The 22,299-nt window shown below is 39.2% G+C and overlaps 1 protein-coding gene across 2 annotated transcripts in view; it reads left to right on the top strand.

Moving 5' to 3' along the window:
• nup188 (nucleoporin 188) overlaps positions 1–22,299 on the top strand; it is an 83,059-nt gene that overhangs the window by 54,555 nt on the left and 6,205 nt on the right. For both annotated transcript variants that reach the window (XM_052037238.1, XM_052037237.1), the window contains exons 30-43: positions 220–287; positions 1,342–1,537; positions 2,544–2,621; positions 2,963–3,048; positions 3,454–3,599; positions 4,399–4,583; positions 4,687–4,887; positions 7,394–7,486; positions 8,556–8,714; positions 9,446–9,583; positions 10,150–10,224; positions 12,021–12,230; positions 13,187–13,318; positions 16,569–16,642. In XM_052037238.1, the coding sequence (XP_051893198.1) occupies positions 220–287; positions 1,342–1,537; positions 2,544–2,621; positions 2,963–3,048; positions 3,454–3,599; positions 4,399–4,583; positions 4,687–4,887; positions 7,394–7,486; positions 8,556–8,714; positions 9,446–9,583; positions 10,150–10,224; positions 12,021–12,230; positions 13,187–13,318; positions 16,569–16,642 (1,841 nt within the window). The remainder of the gene's footprint in view (positions 1–219; positions 288–1,341; positions 1,538–2,543; positions 2,622–2,962; positions 3,049–3,453; positions 3,600–4,398; positions 4,584–4,686; positions 4,888–7,393; positions 7,487–8,555; positions 8,715–9,445; positions 9,584–10,149; positions 10,225–12,020; positions 12,231–13,186; positions 13,319–16,568; positions 16,643–22,299) is intronic.

The raw sequence follows: 22,299 nt of genomic DNA, 5'->3' as shown, positions 1-22,299 counted from the left end.
GTAAAGGACATTATCCACATCTACAATGGTCTTCATAAAATCTAAGCTGCTTACCTTATGAAAATTGCATTGAAAGGCCAGCCTTCTCAACTCTTTCCATCTATCACCATGTCTAAAACTATCTTCATGGTACCTTGGAATAAATAATATTTGTAACCTTTGTACATATTGTATTTTTAATAAGTTTTGCTTTAATTAATGTTGGTTTGTCCTCCATAGAAAAGTGTCCTAGAAACCTGTGCCTTCACCCTGAAGATTATCTGCCTGGAAATATACTATGTTGTCAGGTACAATCTTTATTGATTTGGGAGCACCAACCTTTCTTGATGATCATTGTTATTTAAAAAATATCATGCTAGTTCTGTAAGTAAAAATTTGCTTAAATACTCATAACTGACCAAAGCTTCTGGGTTAAATAAATTGAGTTCTAGTAGCATTTCTGTCTTGAGTTTCCGTTAAAAATCATAGAATTGTTACAGCTTGGAAGGTAGCCGTTTGATTTATCTTTGCTAGCTCTCTGCAAGAACAATCTGGTCAGTTGCATTCTCCAGGTCTTTCCTTTATAGTCCTGCAAGTTTTCTCCCTCTTTTGAAAGCAAAAGTTGAGTCCACTTCTACCACCATTTCAACTACTGAAGTTCATATCATGACTGCGTTTAGTGAAAGGTTTTCTTCACATCACCACTGACTCTTCTGGTAATTGCTTAAAAATCTCTATTCTCTGACAGTTTGCCAGTGTTAAAACTTTCTCCTGCATGACCCATCATGATTTGAACATCTCTGTCAAGTTAAATCTTGTGTCATTATAGATTGATCACTATGCCCACTTGTCTATTAGTAATAAGGAAATTGTTTCAGTATAATGTTAGACCACAGCATCATATCACTTCACTGCAGTCTTTACTAGTTTAATTTGTCCTGTTCAATTGTTGAAGTGTCTAAGAAGTAAAAATAACATTTAGTTGATGGAATTATGCATGGTTTTGGAGATCTGTTTTACTTGCAGCCGTAGAAACAATTATGAAGAAATTCAAAACAATTCTGATCTTCGGGGAGCTTTATCTTAGATTTACATAACTTGTAGGATTTTCTTCTTTCCATTAGTTGTTTTCCTGAGGTGATTTACATCATCTTGTTAAGAGAAAGGCATCGTTAAATTTAGACTGTTATTCTGTTTGTTGTCCTTAATTATTATCACAAGTATGCCAAGTGTTTTTACATTAACTTCACAGAACCAACTTAGGTTGTTTCATCATTTTTCTATTGATTGGCATAACAATGCAATGAATAAGTGAATTTATAAGTGGCTTTTCTAAATTGTGTGTGTTGTTACGTCTCTCAGGGGTTCTTTGGACCAGACTTTAAAGAATACATTGAAGATGTTCTTTGATAAGAAGCGATATGAATATTGGTCTGAATATGTCAAATCTCTTGTCATCTACATGACGGAGGCAGATACTGATGGAGCCTCCACATTTCTCGAATTCCATAAGTTGATATCGGCATGGAGAATGTTTCTTGTTCTGGCTACCAGCTACGTAAGGATAAAATATTATATCTTGCCTACTATCGTACATTAGGAATGCTGAGTTTGAAGGACACCAGTTCAGTGACTGTTGCTCTGATAGACATAACAGTAATGACACATCTTGGTTAAATCAACTGATGATTGTTGTTCAGGATCTGGACTTCTCCCAAACCATTCCGCTTTGTCTGAAATATTGCCACAACATTATGCTATTGCCTTTATTATGCACTCAGACAGTGAGTTGGAATACTTTTCAAAATAGTGATTCAAAAAACAAAATGCAGTGTCTGACAAAAGTGCTGGAAACACAACAGATCAATGTTTCTAATAAAAGATTGATCTGAAACATTGGCTCTTTATCTGCTTGACCTGCCAAGTCATTTTTTTTCAACATTTTCTATTTTTATGAAAAGGAATATTTTTACGTAGCCTTGATGTGCAGCTTATTTTTTTTAAGATTCTTATGCTGTGGGCAAAACTAGGAATTTATCAGCCTGAGGGTGTACATCAGTTGTGCATTACCACTGTGCCACTGCACCCAGTGTGTAAAATACAAAATCAAAGGTGAGTTTATTGTCATATGTATGCACAGGTGCAATGAAAAACTTACTTCCAGCAACGTTACAGGCACATATCATCAGATACAAAACAAAACATACAAAACAGGGTGCTCCTTCTACCCTAAACCTCTCTGCCAGTTATATTGAGGTCATTTAACTTGTACAATACAACTATCACTGATGTTTAATGAAGTAACTTATCTATAGGTTCTTCTACATAATTAACAGTGTATATTGGATATAGCCTCAAAACATAAATCAGCACTCAAAAGTTCCATAGGCATGTTACTGAACAACTGTTTCTTATTAAGGTACCAGTGAGACCCTAGCTTAATAACTCAGCTGCTTTGCTGCAAAGATGTGCCCTAAAAGCTGTTTTTTTTTTCTTTCTAAGATAAACGTACAATGTTAAATAGCCAAATTGAGCTGTATTTTTTTGCTTATTTTGCTCCACAGGAGGAGGTGATGTATCTATGTGATTGTCAACTACGGCTGCAATTACTACATGATGTTCTTGAAGCAACCAAAGTGTTGGTGAGTTTCTTGCAATTAATTGCATGCAGATTTTGTTGTCTTGGCTATGATGATGAGATTTGAGCAAGAATCCAGCACTTTGAATTGCCTCATACAGAATCAGAAGAATCAGAATCAGATTTATTATCACTGACTTGTATTTTGTGAAATTTGTTGTTTTGCGGCAGCAGTACAGCGCAAAGACATAAAATTTACTATAAATTACAAAGTAAATAGTGCAAATAAAAAAGTTTCTGGAAGAACACTTCAAGGCCGGAATTTGTTGGAAATGTACTAGTTGTTTACTTGACCATCCTTTTTACGCTTGACTCTCATCTTATAATTATATATTCTTTTGTTAGCTGACAGTTCCCTCATCTGTTCCATGTCTGCAAATGGGATCAATGCTGGCAACACTACTTTTAATCCTATTGAAACAATGGAGAAGGTAGGAAACAAAAAAATTATGGTGATTATGCACAATGTGTTTGGAAATTTTATCACAGACTTTACATATTGAATATTGTTTGTAAATTTTCAAATACAATGTAGGTTGTGTTATAACATTCGCAGGTGTGTCCTTTTATTTTGTTGTAGCCTCCTACTCTCAAATTTTAAAACCAGATTTAAAAATACGTTGTTGGATTATATCCTGTAGATTTGGTCAAGGAAAGATCAAAGTTTTTTTTATCCTTCCTGATTATGGATCCAGAAGCATACCTGAAGTATTACAACTTTGGATATTGCCCTGAATTTGCTGCTCTATTTTTAAGGAAATGATCATATTACATGTGCATGTCCAATAACAAATTAATGGCATAGAATAATGGTTTCTGCTTTGTTCCTTTATCAGCACAATTGTTAATGTATCTAAAATCCTGGACCCTTTGGATCAAATTCTAGAGAGCCTCTCACAGAGCAACCAGTACTTCATGGAGAAGACAAAGGCAAAAATATATTCTGCTATCATAATTACACTTCAGATCAAGCATCTACGAGGTGCGACTTTCACTTTCTTCTTGATTTTCTTTCAAAAATTTGGTTGTAACGTTCTGTGTGGTGAATGTTATGGATATGTGCCTGATGGCTAAGGATCAGCACCCTCCGAGGAGGTGCACAGTATTCTTGATCAACAGGCGGTCAACTCTTCAGGTCACCAGCTATAGGGGACAAGTGGAAAATACTGTGATTCCTGTTTTTTGCAAAAATAACGGATCACTATTGCTTCAGAATGGAAAGGCATCAGGTTTTTATAGTAATGGGCACATAACTGATTTAAAACAAAAAGTAGGACTCTTCCCATCACCTCCCACCCCCCATTTCTATTGTTTTTTTTTGTTGGCAGAACTGCATTTATTTCCCTAATTGCCCTTGTGATGATGCCTCCTTGAACCACTGTAATCTTGTTGGTGCAGGTGTTCTTATTTTGCAGTCAGTCAGGTATTCTAGCTTACTGTTTGTAGTGATGTTTTATTGCCAACTAAACTCAGGATTTCTGCTTTATGAATTTGCATGTGGTCCAATTGTGATATAACACTTTGTGTAGATGGCATTCTTAAATGTGACAGCCATCTCAGTTTGGGGCGTGATGGTTGTACTAGAAAGAAATATATTCACATTTTTATGTTGTGTGCACATATATGAATTAATGTTGCTCGGTGGTTTCAGAAATCTAATTAAAATATGGTATGATTTGCTGCAGATCTATCTAATTTATGACAGTTTGTAAATTCATTTCTATCACTGACTTGTAATTCTACTGATGTAGATTTTGCAACTTTTATAATCTTTTGTTTAGTTAGTGACTTCCCCCAGTATTCTCAAATGCTGCTAACTGTGTGTGAGACCATACATAATGAGGCAATTGTTCTATTGGACCAAACACATCATGCACTGACGACTGATGCTGGCTTATTTGATGACAAAGATAGTATGGAAACGGATTGTGCACCACGACTACAGCACAAGGACCAGAAAGATGGGGTAAGGGGAGAAAACAATTGTTTAATTATATATCCAGCAGCAGGTTGAACTGAATATATATGCACTTTATGGACTCTGTTATAACCTGTCTTTCTTTCTCCAGGTATGTGTGCTAGCTCTCCACCTTGCTAAGGAACTCTGTGAAATGGATGAGTGTGGCGATCATTTAATTTCCATCACTCGGAAGGTTCCATTTCTTCCTGCAATGCTTAGCACCTTGGAACTTAGTCTTCGAGTCAAACAGAATCTACATTTTGCAGAGGCATCCCTGCATTTGCTTTTGGGCCTGGCCAAAACTCAGCAAGTAAGCAGAGTTTCTAAATCCTAAAGGGAAAAACTGCAAATGCTGGAAAATAAAAAAAACAGAACATGTTAGTAATACTCAGCAGGCAAGGCAGTGTCTAGGGAGAAGGAAACAATTGAAGTGTCATGTTTTTATCAAAACTAGGAAGTTGGATATTAAACATGTTTTATGTTGGAGAGAACCAAGGGAATGTCAGTAGTAGGCTGAAGAACAAGAGAAACTGAATGACAAAGGGTAGCAGGCACAGTGGAGCATTTAGTAGAGCTGTCTCACAGCTCCAGTGGCCCAGGTTCAATCCTGACCTCTGGTGCTGTCTGTGTGGCGATTGCACATTCTCGCTATGACTCCTTGGCTTTTTTTCTGGGTGCTCTGGTTTCCTCCTATGTCCCAAAGATGAGTGGGTGGATTGGTTAATTGCTCATTGTAAATTGTCCCTTGTGTGTATGTGAGTGGTAGAGTCTACAATGGGAGTGTGGGGATAATAAAATGGGATGAGTGTAAGTGGGTGCTTGATGGTTGGCATAGATTGGGTGGGCTGAAGGGCCTTTTGTGCTTTATTACTCTGTGATAAATTGTGGTGGTACAGGCTGAGAAAGGATGGTGAAGGTTTGTAATTACAGCTGATCCACCTTGAGGAGGTTTAACTAGAAGGCAAAGAATAAGGGTGGGAGCAAGGAGAAAATTGCTGGAACTGTAAAATGCTGCAGTTACTGGAAACCTGAAATAAAAGAGAGAGCTGGAAATGCTCACCAGATCATGCAGCATCTGTTGAAGGAGTAACACAGTTAACTTTTGAGGTCGATGACCTTTCCTCAAAACTGGCTTGCTCTCACGCAGACTGGAAATGGTTGAGTTCAGTATTGAGCCCTGAGCGCTATTGTGTGTCTGTTGGGAAGATGAAATGCAATTTCTCTGGTTTGCTTATGGCTTTGTTGGAATAGTGTAAGTGAACAAAGACACTGGTCCAAGTGGGATCGAGGATTAAAGAGTGAGGGACATTGTGGACTGAACGGTGAGAGCTGCAGTATAACACTGCAATGGATATTGGTCGCACGTCTGTCCTCTAAGAAGTAGATAAGTCAAGAAAAGGGAGTGAAGGGTCAGATAAACAGTAGAGTGGGAGTAAAGGTAGCAAAGATGATAAAATGTTTGAGAGGATGAAGTAGCATCAAAACAGTCATCAACATACCAGAGAAAGGGGTGAGAGGCCAGAGTAGGACTGGAACAAAGACTCTTCCATGTATCTAACAAATGGTCAGGATCCATGTGGGTTCCTCACATTCTTCAATTCTACTCAATTTCTTTAGATCAAATGTGTAGCTAGGAGAATTCTTTTGTGGAATATGTAGAACAATCTCCCACTTCCTCCTCCTCCTGCATTTGTTTTGATGATATGACTTTCCAACCCTCCCCCTTCTATGCAACTTAAATGCTTTTGATTTTAACTTTTCCTAGTTCTAGTGATAGGTTATCCACCTGAAATGTTAATTCTGCATTTCCCTCCACAGATGCTTTCTGCTGAGTATTTCTAGCGGTTTTTGTTTGTAAATTCTAATAGCCATGAGAATGTTTGGCTTTTGTGGTTTCATCAGAAGTATATGTAATATAAACAACAAACTGAAGTATGCCATATCTAATCAAGTACTTTTGAAATCCAGTCCTTGCTGTAACATAGGAAATTAATTATACGCAACCAAATGTCTAGATTGCTCATGTGCTCCTGTTGCCCTGAGGGTAGCTCAACTGTCTATTGTGTAAACCAACAGAAAGAAATGGAGGGGAAAAGATTTGGAAATAAAGCTAACTAGCTCAAAAATTATTTTACTTGAGGCCACATTCAGAAATCTTTCTGGGATATGTGCATTTAACCAACGTTCCATGCTTCTAGCAAAATTATCAACTACGGTATTTACTGGTCTTTTGTATTTTAAAAAAAAGAAAAAGTAATGAAAGTACTGTGACAGAATTTAATATTTACCCGCTATAGTTTTGTGACTCTAAATATGAAAGTCAAATATTCTGCTTTTGGGTTTAGTACATAATCTCCTATGTAAATAATGCTTTCACTGTGTTTACTTTTTCTTTTGAATTTTTAATGTAAAGTTAGATTTGGGCAGTCTACAGGATAGTTTTGAATGCTGTACTGTTTTTTTTAAAAAAAAACAAATACTGTTAAAAGTCCATTGATCTGGGGCTTCAGCTTTCATTTTAAAGTGTATTACACATGATATTTGTCCAGTTGATGTACATTGTAACAGATTTTGAAAGGTAGCAAACTCTGAAAGCGTTATTTCCAAGTCCTTTCAACTCTTCCTCATTTTAAATCCACGTATAAGTAAAATAACTTCACCTTGACCATTATTGTACAGTTATTCACATGAAAATGTCTTGTTTTCCAGAGACAGTAAAGTGGTGTGAGTGTCTACTTTAAGTTAATGATGTACATAAACCCATTAAAAGCCGAAAAAAAACATACTCATGTTAAATCCCGCATTTGTACTTTCAGGGAGCGGCTGCAATGGGTGGAGCTGGTGTTCTACCAAGCATTTGTCTGCCACTTCTAAGTGTTTATCAGCTCAGTGCCAATGGCACCACGCAGGTACTGTGCCTCAATAACTGTTACAAGGATTGATGAGAATTGTTTCATTGCAATCAAAGTAGTGTGTTATGTAGAGTGAATATGTGCAAAGTATCGACACCTCAATATGTGCTACTCAGTTTTGATATTTTAAGTTAAACCTACTATTGATGAAATTGTATCCAGTTTTGAGAACGTTGTGGGGAAACTTGATCAATTATTATCACAAATTAGGATATTGGGAACAAGTATAAAGGAAGCTAAATACTGCACAGATTCGACTGGAACACTTGGGAAAATGGTTCTTGGTTGTGAAGGGAGGACAGTTAATTTTAAATTATTGAGTTAGCCTGTATGTTGCCTGGATGGTTCTAGTTTGATGGCTAAATTATATTTTCAACTTTTTTTTAGTGACTTCTACAAAGTAGAAGTCCATTATGTCCTAGGTAATTCTCAACTATATACTCTTATTAATCTTGCTCCCACTGCTTTGTAATGTAGTTTGTTCTAATTGTAAATTACAACAGGCACAAATTAGTTTCTCAAAAAAAATTACATTTGACAATTTTAACTGACTTAATTTTATAATCCTACTTAATCTCCGCTGTTTAAGTTTATAACTTTGAGTCCCATTCTTTCAAAGTGAAGAGATTGATAAATATGTTTTTGAGTTGAAGAAATCCTTTTGTTCCAACAGCTGTCACAAAATTGTATTCAAAACTAATGCTTTTCAGCATGATGCATAGAACCAAAATAAGCATGTTACGGCAAAAAACTGTTTTTCAGTCAATTCATAACTTGCATTGCAGATTGCAGTATCAAATCTTTGGCATAATTGAATCAGATCTGCTTATAAATTCATATAAGGTTCCGAGATTGAACTATATCAGGTAGCTTTTCAACTTTACTGTTTGTTTTTAACAAACCTTGCTTTTACAAACAGCCTGAAACTTGTATACTATGTGTTATCAGATATCTGATTTTTGCAGTATTTTGCTTTTGTTTTCAATGCTTGTCTGATATGTCAGGTGAAGAATTGATTGCTATTTGATGTCTCTCCAATATCTTCACTTTTCTCTTTATGATTCAGACTTTGGGATCTTCCCGAAAATCTTTGGATGCTCCCTCATGGCCAGGTGTTTATCGGCTCACTATGTCACTGATGGAAAGACTTTTAAAATCGCTACGCTACAACTTCCTTACCGAAGCATTAGACTTTGTTGGAGTCCATCAGGAGCGGATACTTCAGGTAGGGAAAAGCTTTTCATGCTTTTAAAATTTAATCTGCACTGAATTTATAGAGTTCCTTGAAGGAACGGTTCCTTCAGTGAAGTGTAAGAACCATTCTATAAATGAACATTCTCATTTGTTTCAACAATTCTTATGCATAATTTCTTTCAAGGGGGAAGTAAAGTAGATAATTCACTTGCAGATCCATAAATTGCTTGAAAGCTATGCATGTCTAAAGCATATTTTTAATAAATTTTCCTGTTCACTCTCTCCCTTTTCAAATGGTTTTGTTGAGGCTTGATTATAAATGTCTGTAACTGACGTCATAAGTTGGTGCACTCATAGTTGCTTATTACTCAAGTCCACTTGCCATAGTTCAGATAGGATTTAGAATATGTCTTCTAGGCCACTAGATGGTGCACTTTGCAGAAGAAAATCATGACTTCAGTGTTGTATATTTCTGAATGTTTTCCCTCACCAAGGATTCCTTTATGCCTGACCTTCCAGAATTGGCATGAACATTATGGAAAAATACAGTTCTTTAGTCTTTTTTCCATCACAACTGAAGAAGAACGTTGTTTTTGTTTTATTTTTATATGCTTTTAGGTTATTTTTTTAAATGACATTAAAGGCCAAATGGCCAGCCATCTCCTATGTCATAAATGTGTATAGTTTTATTATGTTAACCATTGCATGTTGATGTTAGGTGCATCAGGATATCTGTCATTATCTTTGCCCATTCCTTTATAGTGCTTGGATGCAGTTCGAAAGGTGCAGAGCTTGGCTTGCCTCGATGAAGTTGATCATACGGTTGGGTTTATTCTTCAACTTTCCAACTTCATCAAAGAGTGGCGGTTTCATCTGCCACAGCTGCTTAGAGATGTACAGGTATACTCATACAAGTTTGAATATGAGAAGTCACTGCTTCTAACAGAATACCAGAAAATTGAAATCATATTAATGCACTGCTTTAGCTGTGCTTTTTAATCAAATATAATCAAGAACAAGAATCCAAACACTACCTTATCCAAGCTCAGGCCTACTCTGAGACTAGTTGTAGTTTACTTGCCACAACCTAGGCACCGAAAACTGATTAAAAAAAAAATTATAACATCTCTGCAGTGCAAGACTTAGTTCAGTTATGGGTGATGCATTCATCAGATTGGGTCATTCAAAATAAATTTGCTTAAAACTTTCAAATAATAACTTTGTGGAGAGTATTATTAGAAATCTATATGGTGTGTAGCATGTTTTATGTAATATAAGTAGGGCTATTACTATTTTAAGACCTTTTTATGTTTTGAGTTCCTGCCCTGGTTTTTGTGGGTACCGATTGATTCAGCATGATGTGGATTGATGGTAGATCACAAGTAAACAGAATAACCTAAATGTTAGTTTTTGTGGGAAAGATGCTCCTTGTTACTGTAGCTAACTGCTTGTTCTGTGTTTTACAGGTAAACCTGTGTTACCTGTGCCAGACGTGTACCTTTCTGCTTCATAGCCCCAAAGTGCTTCAGCACTACCTACAGGTCAGTATGAAGTTGTTTCTTTAAACTGGGTTTTGTCCATGAATATGTGCAATGTTTAAACAAGCTTTTCAAAGAGTTGTGTTCAAAGAGGTGGCACGGTAGTGTAGCGGTTAGCGCGATGCTATTACAGTGCCAGCGATTGGGGTTCGATTCCCGTCGCTGTCTGTAAGGAGTTTGTACGTTCTCCCATGTCTGCACGGGTTTCCTCCGGGTGTTCCAGTTTCCTCCCGCATTGCAAAGATGTACGGGTAGGTTAATTTGGGTTTAAAATGGGCGGCGCGGACTCATCGGGCCGGAAGAGCCTGTTACCACGCTGTAAATAAAATTTTAAAAAATAATATTATTTAAGCCAACAAAGATATTGTAAATACTTGTCAGTAAATTATCTACTGTGTTTTGTGATCTTTGTTTTTTGAGTAATAGTTTTGTTTGAGCACTTGAATCATTACCATAATGTTCGTGAATAATGGCAAAACCACTTTGCTAGCAATGTTCTACTAAGATTTAAAAATACCTGACTATAATAGGGAAAATAAGAACCCTTTCATTTATCCTTGCAGTTCTAGAGGTTCTTTTGCCCTAGAACTAAACAAATCAAGAATGTCCAGGCTTTATAACTGGCCCAGGCACCTGCTCTTCTTGTACCCCAGTGAGCATTCGCCAACTTGGAACAAGGTCAACTTTAGTTTACTACTTCCATGGTAGGCAACTGCATTCAAAGACCGTAGGGTGATAAAGGCTGAAAGTCAGTTGGAGGATGGATGGGGGAAGTTAGCTGGGGTAAATAGTAGAAATTTCTGAATTTTTAAATAATCTAAATAGTTTATCTCTAACAGAAAGGAAGTTGCCTTGGAGGAAAGTAGTTTGGAAAAAGTGGAAGTATTATGCATGTGCTTAAATGAATTAAGGGAACCAATGAATTTAGGCTGAATATTGTTGAGTATTAAGAGTGTTAAGCTATCTCAATTCAACAGCACCAACACTGGTACATTCTTTGTAATTTTCTTCAAGGAAATGCACGTAGGGGGCACTTAGCAGAATGAAAGAGGCTGTCCAAGATTTTGCAATGATTTGCATTTAATTTTCCATTTGACCTTTGTTATACAAATCTGGAGAAAGATGGATGATGTCATTGGGATTGGAGGTTGTTTTTCATATTGAGCATATGTGCAATTAGTTGAAGGGAAATGGTACAGCCCATTATTTTATGTAGTACAGTTCTGTGACACTGTCCTAGGACTGTCCACTCCTCTGATCCTCCTACGTTACTGGATTTTTGTTAGTTATTGGCTTATCTGCATGGTGTGCTCAGCAGTTTGAGGGTCATTTTCATTTCTCACTCTCGCTCCCTGTTTCAGAAGTGTTATCGTAGCTTATGATGGAGCATAGCATTAACTCAGCTAATGAGGATCCATTTAAATTTTTCTAAATTTCATCTTGAAAGGGCTATATTCACTCTAACACATGTAACTGTTGCTTGAATCATTCTCTCTCTTACCCTGTGTGGAAAAACCATAATGCATTTGAATTACAATATTCCGGTGAGGCCAAAATTTACTATTTTGAATGTCTTCACAATATTGCATTTTAATAGCCTCTTTTCAAAACAAAAGGCTTTTAAAATTTCATTTCTGAGCAGGAGTTTGGAGATTGAATCAGACCAATTGGTAACTGATCCCAAAGTGACTCTATATCTACTTCTGGCTATATAGGTGACTTAGGCTTTGAAGCAAAATCTAAAGGAAAACCTGTACAATAATGGCATCAAATATGATTGATTGTATTCTATTCCACAGGTGAAGAATGGAGATGCTATTCCACCCGCAATTCTTCCTAGGCAGTCAAAACCTGCTCAGACGCCAACAAAACAGCAAAATACAGAAAGAGATGAAGTGGAACAACGTGCAATGCTGAAAGTCCAATCCAGTCTGCTCAGGATTCTGAGTAAAACATTGGCAGCTATTCGACACTTCACCCCTGATCTATGCCAGATATTGCTTGACCAGGTAAATAGTTATTACTAATGTATTCCCAGTATGAAACAAATAAGTATGAATGCAGTTCATTCAGATGATCTTGAACATTGAGGTTCTAATCTAATGCGATGGCTACACCATAAAATTGAAAAGGGGCATCCTGTGCAGAACTGCCCAAGAAGAGCAGGGTCCTCTAGATCCAGTAATTTCTCTGCCACTTCCAAGTACTAACTGGTGTTCAACCTACTGTTTTAGAGTTGTAGGGTTGTAGTGCCACAGAAATGGTTCCTTTGGCCCACCACATCTATGCCAATCTTTTTGTCCATCTATACTAATCCCACTTACCCACATTAGAACCCTATCCTTCTGCCTTTGTGTCCAATAAATGCAATTCTCTTTGATATATAACTTTAATGCATGTAATGTAGATTCAAAGAAGTGACTTTTATCATGACACAGTAATATGTGGTTCAGTCTCATTTGAGCCACACTTGCAGTGTTGCACCATGAACTTTGTGGATATGAGGAAGAATCAGAACCCATTCATCAGTTTAATGCAGTTGCAATTTTAGGCCATGTTACCTATATTATGAACAGAGTTTTCTCTTTAAAACACTATTTTTGTTTTAATGTTACTGTCATGTTCTTTAATTTTTGTTGTTCATTTGCTTGACTGAATATTCATTTGAGCACTCAGGAAAGATCACGTTTCATGTAGTTTTCTGTGGCTTCCCCAAAAGCCCGATCAAGATTTGCAAGCTCCCTTAATAGTGATAAATGTGCCTTAAGATTTGAAATTGCTGAATCTCTTCATGTAGTTTGCCATTTCTTGATTTGCCATTTAGATGGTGGATGTTATATGGGCTTAAGAAAAGTTCTGAAGCTGGAATCTCGATTCTGCTGGGCAACAGTTACCTTGATAGATGAACAGAATGGATATCGCCAGCGGAACTCCCTTTCTGAACTAATTTATTTTATTCTCTCAGTCCTTAGACCTGGCTGAATATGATATGCTCTTTGTCTTGAGCTTTACTACTCCAGCATTTGATTCTGATGTTGCACCATCATTTGGAACTCTGCTTGCAACTGTAAATGTTGTTCTGAACATGCAGGGGGAGGTAAGAGATCGTGGGAGCTTGACCTTGAGATGGTTCGTACCAAAGATGCTTGTCAATCTATGATAATGGATGAACATATAGATCACGGATACTAAGTTAATCAGTTTTTCAGGGTATTGAAATATTGAAATGGCTTCTATAGATTGATACTTTTTTCACAATTGAATTAGAGGTTTCCTTTCTCCTGAGTAAAGAAGCATCATTGCCTTTACCAGAAGTAACTTTTTGTATTGCCAAGCATTGACATTTTCTGCAGAATAATTCCACAAATATTGGCAAACTTTCAGTATATAATCTAATTCATTTTTAATGCTTGAGCCTTGGCTGTGATTGTCAGTAGACTATTTGACTTGATTGGATTGCCAGATACCCTCACAAAACATTTACTTGCAAACAAAGATTATTGGAGGCACTAAGCAAAATTTGTAATGCCCTTGTGAGATCTGGTAACTTGGCAGCACATTGGCTTTTCCAATTCCAGTTCAACACCTTTTGAGATGATGCATTTACTTAGCCATTTGGAAATTGCAAAAGTAATTTTATTCCCACTGACTCTGCAGTTACCTTGACTACACCTCTTCCCACCCTGTCACTTGTAAGCATGCTATCCCCTTCTCTCAGTTCCTCCACCTCCACTGCATCTGTTCCCATGATGAGCCTTTCCATTCCATAATGTTGCAGGTGTTCTCTTTTTTTCCAGTAAACGGGGTTACCCTTCCACCATTATCAATGCAGCCCTCACCCGCATCTCCTCCATTTCCCGTACGTCTGCCCCCACCATATCCCCCCACCCCCACCCGACGTGACAGGAACAGGGTTCCCCTTGTCTTTACCTACCACCCCACGAGCCTCTGTGTCCAACATATCATTCTCCATAACTCCAAGGGGATCCTACCACCAGGCACATCTCGCTCCCCACCACCGTTCTCCCACCTCCCCCCACCCCCTTGCTTTCTGCAGGGATTGCTGTCTCAGTGACTCCCTTGTCCACTTGTACCTCCCCACCAATGACCCTCCTGGCACTTATTCCTACAACTGTGCAAAGTGTTACACCTGTTCTTACACCTCCTCCCTTACCACCATTCAGGGCCCCAGACAGTCCTTCCAGGTGAGGCACCGCTTCACCTGTGAATCCGAGGGTGTCATTTATTGCATCTGGTGTTCCCGGTGAGGCCTCCTCTACATTGGTGAGACCCACTGCAGATTGGGTGATCACTTCGTCAAGCACCTTTGCTCCGTCCGTCGCAGTAGCCAGGATCTCCCAGTGGCCAGCCACTTTAATTCCTCTTCCCATTCCCATACCGACATGTCTGTGTGTGACCTCCTGTACTGCCATGTTGAGGTCAAATGTTGGTTGGAGGAGCAACACCTCATACTCTGCCTTGGTAGTTTCCAACCTGACGGCATCAACATATAGTTTTCTAACTTCTGGTAACTCCTCCCCTCTCTTTTCCCTGCCTGTCCCTTTTGTTTACCCTCATTCCTGTGGCCCCCTATCCCTTCTCTTTCCCCTCATCTGCCCTCATGACCTGCCCATTACCTTCCTTCCATTCCCCACCTCCTTCCCTTTATTCCATGGTCTACTGTGCTCTCCTACTGGATTCTGTCTTCTTTAGCCCTGGGCCTCTTCCACCTATCACCTCTCATCTTCTTATATCACTCCCTTTCATCCCCTCTCCCCACCCACCTACCTTCTGCCTCTCACCTGGACTTGCCTATCACTTGTCAGCTTGTACTTCTCCACCTCTCCATATCCTGCCCTCTTCCTTTCCAGTCCATATGAAGGGTCTCAACCCGAAATGTCGACTGTTTATTTCCATCCCTAGAATCTGCCTGACCTTCTTGAGTTCCTCCAGTATTTTGTGTGTTGCTCCAGATTCCAGCATCTGCAGAATCTCTTGCCTTTGTTGACAAGTTGTCTTTTTAAAAAAAAAATTATTGTGTGGCAGCATTATTGGCAGCTGCCAATTATATTTGAGTTTTCCCTTTTTGTGGGCTGATCTCTATTTTATACACCTTTTCCAATGTGTCTGTCAGATTTTATTAGAAAATTAGTGTACACAGTATATGTAGAAAGATAAACCGTTCATATTTCAGGTTGATGACCTTGCGTCAAAACTGGAAAAGGTTAGAGAGCAACTGGTTGTAAGATGCAGGAAAAGAGAGAATAAAAGAGAAGGACTGTGATAAGTTGGATGGTAGGCGAGATTAAATGACAAGGAGGCATTTGTGGAAAGTTAAAAGTGGTGGTAATGGGACAGAGAAAGGAATTAAAGGTCATTCTGGAGAACATGTAAATAATGTATCTGTACTTGCCAAGGAAAATACTGTGTATTGGAATTGGTTTATTATTGTCACATGTACTGAGATACAGTGATAGGTTTTCTTTGCGTGCCATCCAGACAGATCATTCCATTCATAAGTACAGTGAGGTAGTAAAAAGGAAAACGGAATGCAGAATATAGTGTTATAGAGGAAGTTCAGTATAAGTAGACAAATAAAGGGCAAGGTCCATGACAAGGTAACTTGGGAGATCAAGAGTTCATCTTTTAGTGTACGAGAGGTCCATTCAAGACTCTGATAACAGCGGCAAAGAAGCTGGCCGTGAGCCTGGTGATATGTGCGCTCAGGCTTTTGTGTCTTCTGCCTAATGGGAGGGGGGAGAAGAGAGAAAACCGGAACTCTAAAAACATAAATCTGGAAATGCTGAGTACCTGAAATTGTTTAAGCTACAAGTTGAATCCAGAAGGAAGTGCCTGGTTGGAAGGTAAATTACTTTTCCTCAAGCTTATGTTGATTTCTCATTATTTGTAGCAAAAGATTCCAACAAAGATAGAAGTCAGCTATGTAAGTGCAATTTTTTTGTTCTGTGGCAGATATTTTAGAGGTCAAAATCTTTAATTGGTCTCAAAGCCCCAGAAGATATGGAAGGATGAATATCTACCATGGTTGCTGCTTCTGAAGTGACCTCTGCTGGCAAATGTGTGTGGATTTTGAAGGATTTCAGTATCTGCTCAGTTGTGATGCTACATTTTAAAATCATCTGTTCAGACAAACATAAAGGACGATTAGCTTAGTAAGATGTCAAAAGGCAGCCACTATAATGGGGACTGTATCCCTGTTGGAGGAATGAGGTGGGGGGAAATAAGACTGGTATGTGTTACAAAGAAGTACTTGTGTAGTTTTTTGTTTCTGGCATGACATTGGCGTGTAGAGTTCTTGTCTTACCTTTGTTTCCTTTTATTTCTAGATTGACAAGAAGAAGGAGCCTATGTCATTAAATATGATACCACTAACTTCAACTGAAGAGACAAAATCTTTAAAGTAAGTTTAAAAAGGGTGGGTGTTTTTCATAAAAGATTTTTAGCTTTAATAAAGTGTTGTATATCACTGTCAGCTGCTGTATCGAAGTAAATTTGCTTGGGTGAGACTATCATAGAGCCAAACATTGAATTAAGTTCACTACCATATTTTGGGGAAATCTTATCCGTAAGCTGATAAGTTAGGCCCTATGTATACCCCTAGCCTTGATTATATTTGCCTATTGCACACTCATACCACGTGGAAATGGGCCCTTTGGCCCATGCTGACCAAAATTTCCATCTGAGCTAGTCCCATTTGCCTGTGTTTGCCCCATATCCCTCTAAACCTGTCCTATCCATGTACCTGTCCAGGTATCTTTTAAATGCTGTTAATGTACCTGCCTCAACCACTCCCCTGGTAGCTCTGGGTGAAATAGATGCCCCTCAGGTTCCTATTAAATCTCTGCCCTCCCACCTTAAACTAATGCCCTCTAGTTCTTAATTCCCCGACCCTGAGAAAAAGAGGGTAAACCCTTGGTTAGAAATTGATGGAATGGCTCATGCATGGTTGAATAGTGAGGGGATAAAATTGCAGTATTTTTAAAAGTTATTGTGAAGTTAATTTCTCAATCGTGCAGGTAATTTTAGATAAATACTTGCTGTAGTAAAATTCTTCTTTCCTATTGGAATCACACAGAGTCACAGAGTTATACAGTGCAGAAACTGGCCCTTTAGCCCAACTCTTCCATGCTGACCAGACTACCAACCTGAGCTAGTCCCATTTGCCAGCATATGGCCCTCTAAACCACTCCTATCCATGCATCTGTCTAACTATCTTTTGAACATTATAATTGCACGTCTCTATCACTTACTCTGGCAGCTCGTTCCATATGCCCACCACCCTCTGTGTCAAAAATCTTTCCCCTCTCATCTTAAACCTATGCCTTCTAGTTTCGGCTACCCAGCTCTGGGGAAAAAGATTATGTCCATTCACCTTATCTATGCCCTTCATGATTTTATAAACCTCTATAAGATCATGCCTCAGCCTTCTATGCTCCAGGGAAAAAAGCCCCAGCCTATCCAGTCTCTCCTTGTAACTTGAAGACCACCAGTCCCAGCAACATCCTTGAATCTTTTCTGCACCCTTTCCAGCTTAATGACATCCTTTCTATAGCTAGGCATCCATAAAAGAGCTGGCAGAGGAAGTAGCTGAGGCAGGTACAATAACAACATTTAAAAGACACTTGGACCGGTACATGGATTGGAAGGGTTTAGAGGGATATTTGCCAAATGCAGGCAAATAGGACCAGCATAGATGGGTGTCTTGGTCAGCGTGGATAGATTGAGCTGAAGGGCCTGTTTCTGGGCTGTATTACTCTGACTCTATAACTGCATACAGTACACCAAGTGCGGTCAGCTCTTGTACTCAGTGCCCTGACCAATGAAAGCAATCGTGCCAAATGCCGTCTTCATCACCCTGTCTACCTGTGTCACCACTTTCAGGGAACTATGTACTTGTACTCCTAGGTCTTTCTGTTCTACAATAATCTCCAGGGACCTGCCATTTACTGTGCAAGTCCTGCCCTGGTTTAGCTTAGCAAAGTGAAATACTTTGTGCTTGCCTAAGTTAAATTCCATTTGCCATTCCTTGGACCACTTCTCCAGTTGATTTAAATCCTGTTGTAATGTTAGCTAACCTTTACTGTCCATTATGCCACCAATTTTGGTGTCATCCACAAATCTACTAATCATGCCACCTATATTCTTATCCAAATCATTAATATAGATGACAAATAAGAAGGGACCCAGAATGGATCCCTGTGGCACACTACTGGTCACAGGCCTCCAATCTGGAAAAACAACCCTCCACTACCAACCCTCTAACTCCTACCACCAAGCCAATTTTGTATTGAATTGGCTAGCTCACCCTGGATGCCATGTGATCTAACCTTCTGGACCAGCCTACCACAAGGCCTTGCTAAAGTCCATGTAGGTAATGTCTTCTTCCCTGCCGTCATCAATCCTCTTGGTCCCCTCTTCAAAAAGCTCAATCAAATTGGTGAGACATGATTTCCCATGCACAAAGCCATGCTGACTATCCTTGATCAGCCTTTGCCTTTCCAAATGCAGGTGGATTCTGTCTCTTAGAATCCCCTCCAGTAACTTTCCCACCACTGAGGTTAGGATTGCTAGCCTGTTGTTCCCTGGCTTGACCTAGCAGCCCTCAAATAAAGGGACTGGATTAGCCACCCTTGGTCTTCTGGTTCCTTGCCCATGGCTAACAGTGATACAAATATCTCTGCCAGGGCCCTAGCAATTTCTTCCCAAGCCTCCTGCAATGTCCTAGAATACATTTTGAATTTATCCACCTTTATGCATCTTAAGACCGCCAGCACCACCTCTTTTGTTATGTAGATCTGTTTCAGTACATCACTGTTTCTTCCCTAAATTGCTTCCATGACTTTCTCCATGGTAAATACAGAAGAAAAGTATTCATTTAAGACCTCGCCAATCTCCTATGGCTCCACACATAGATGATCACATTGAACCTTAAGAGGACCTATTCTTTCCCTCGTTGCCCTTTTAATATACTGTAGAACTTCTTAGGATTCTCCTTTACCTTGTCTGCCAAAGCTATCTTGTGTCGTCATCTTGCCCTCCTGTTTTCCCTCTTAAGTCTACTCCTACATCCCTTATACTCAATGGATTCCCTTGATCCCAGCTGCCTATACCTGATATATGACACTAACTTTTTCCTAACCAGAACTCAATATCCCTCATCATTCAGGGTTTCCTAATCCTGCCAGCTTTGCCCTTCACTCTAACAGGAACATATTGGCCCTGAACTCTCCCTAACTTGCTTTTAAAAACCTTCCACTTGCCAGAAATCCCTTTTTGTGCTAACACTTCTCCCAAACTATCACAATCTTCATATCTTGCATAAAGGAAGCTAGTTGTTGTTGGGAATCTAATATATCAGCCCCAGGGCCTTACAGCAGGAGTTCCTTGAAGGTACTGACTGAGGGCAACCATCCTCCATTGGCTCATCAGTAACATCCTTTCCATCGTAAAATGGGAAGTGAGAATGTTTGGTGCTGATTTCACGACGTTCTATTCCATTTGCTGCAACTTGCTAAATGCAGCGTGAATTGGACAATATTTGGGCATGGGCTTATAAGTGGCAAGTAACTATTGTCCCAGAAATATACCAGACAATGAGCATTTCTAACAAGTAAAGGTCTAACCACCTACCCGTGGTATCCAGTGACATTACATTCTGGGGTTCAATATTGAGCAGAAGCACAGCTGGCCCAGCCATGCATTTCCTGTGTAGAGTGACTCACTACCTGACACCCCAAATCCTTTCCAACATTCTATGGAGATGGTGGATATTTGGGTTATCGTTTTCTAAAAGTCTGTGCAGATTCAGGAATGACTCCTACAAGCTGGAAGGCAACAACTGTGGCTCTACTTATTAAGAAAGGAGGGAGAGAGAAGGCAAGAAACCACTGACCTTCTAGCCTCTCACTGGTAGTTGGAAAATGCTGGAATCCATTTGGAATCCATTTTTTTCAGTAAAAGGATGTGATATCAAGACACTTATAAAAATAACATGGTTGAGCAGAGTCAATGTGGATTTATGAAAGGGAAATTTATATTTGACTAATCTTTTGGAGTTGTTTCAGGATGCATCTAACAGATCAGCTGAGGGGGAGCTAGTGGATCCTGGTGGATTAGGATTTTTGGAATGCTTTTGATAAGTTCCCATATTGGGGGGTGGGGGGGCGAGGTTTGTTGAACAAGATTCAAGCAGGTGGAAGAGGGGGGTAATATACTACCGTGTATTACGAGTTGGTGAACAGGGAAAAAACAAAGGATGGGAGTAAATGGGTCCTTCTCGGGTTGGGAGGCTCTGACTCAGTACCATAGGGGACTGTGCATGGCCCCAACTATTCACAATGTATACTCACAGGCTTGACCTGAAACATCGACAGTTCCTTCCACCCACAGATGCAGCTCAACCCGCTGAGTTCCTCCAGCACCTTGTTTTTTTTGAATTTTTAAAAAAAATTTTATTTACAGCGTGGTAACAGGCCCTTCCGGCCCAACGAGTCCGCGCTGCCCATTTTAAACCCAAATTAACCTACCTGTATGTCTTTGCAATGTGGGAGGAAACCCATGCAGACACGGGAGAACGTACAAACTCCTTACAGACAGCAACGGGAATCGAACCCCGATCGCTGGCGCTGTAATAGCATCGCGCTAACCACTACGCTACTGTGCCGCCCATCTAACGTGTTGCTCCAGATTCTAGCATCTGCAATCTCTTATGTCTCCATTCACAATGTATATCTGCGCTTTGACTGAGGGGATCAAAGACAGTATTTCCAAGTTTTCTAATAGTTCAAAACTGAGTGGCAACGTGAGTGTGTAATGAGACTTAAGGGATATTGACTAGCTGAGTGGGCAGCAGTAGGGCAGATGACAACGATATGGAAGATGAGGTTTTATTTTGGTGAGTGGCAAAAAAAAGTAGGGAAATGTTGATATTCAAAGGACCTAGGTATCCTTGAATTTAGTTCACCAAAATCCTAACATGCAGCTGTAGCAGGCAATCAGGAAGCCAAAGTAGTATGATGGTCTTTATTGCAAGAGTACAAGGGTAAGGATGCCTTACTAAAATTATTTAGGGCTTTGATGGGACCACACTAGGATTATTGTGTACTGTTCTGATCTTCATGCTTAAAGAAAGATATTTTTGCTGTAGAGGAAGTACGGTGAAGATTCAGCAAACTGGTTCCTGGCATGGCAGTTTGTCATATGAAGAGGCATTGAGTAGGCTAGGCCTCTTCACTCAGAAGTTGGTGAATGTTTAGAATTCTCTGCCCCAGCCAGTTGTAGAAGCTCAATCATTGATTGCATTCAAAACAGATTGATAGGTTTCTGCATATTAGAGGAGTCAAGGGATAAGGAGATGTCAGAAGATCTTGTTGAGTGGGGGAGCGGGTTTGAGGGGTCAAATATTGTTGTGTTCCTAAATCTTATGCTAGCCAGGATGTTTTGAAATGTGTATATCTTTAGTTTATGTTAAAATAAGTGACTCACTCAGGGACTTAAGATGCATTCATAAATTGACTGCATTGAGTGGGTTAAAGTTGCATGCATACAGCTGAATAGGAGTGCCAGTTTCACTTCCCTAAAGAATGAGTTAAGATTTTTTTTAAACAACAATCCAGCATATGTGGTCATTTATTCTGGCGCTAGCAGTGATTTGCTAGATTTATTGAATTTAGTTTCACGTCTCTTGCTGTGGAATTTGAACTCCAGGCCTCTGCTTAGGTAGTTTGTGTTACCATAAACGGTGTTTACTCCAGCCAATAGTTAGTTCATTTTGATAATAAAGTGTGAACTATTTTGGATTTTCAAATGTTCCCTTTTTATTAACACAAATTGAAGCAACTTTTTTCCAAGTTAAAGTGTCATAAGGGATTTGGTGTGTTTTCCCAATTTTATACGTCATGAATCATAGTAAACCACATGGTTATCCATTGATTTGATCTGGCAGGAGGTTAAGGCAGATTCTCAACTGTATGTGCACATGAGATCTTGTCTTCCAATACTGGTTTTGGTCTTGTTCCGAGGAAGTTTGTTGCTTTTTTTTAATAAGTACATTGTTCA

The sequence above is a fragment of the Pristis pectinata genome, chromosome 23 (genome assembly GCF_009764475.1).
Source record: "Pristis pectinata isolate sPriPec2 chromosome 23, sPriPec2.1.pri, whole genome shotgun sequence".
NCBI classification, from domain to species: domain Eukaryota; kingdom Metazoa; phylum Chordata; class Chondrichthyes; order Rhinopristiformes; family Pristidae; genus Pristis; species Pristis pectinata.
This window is presented reverse-complemented; position numbering and strand designations above follow the sequence as displayed.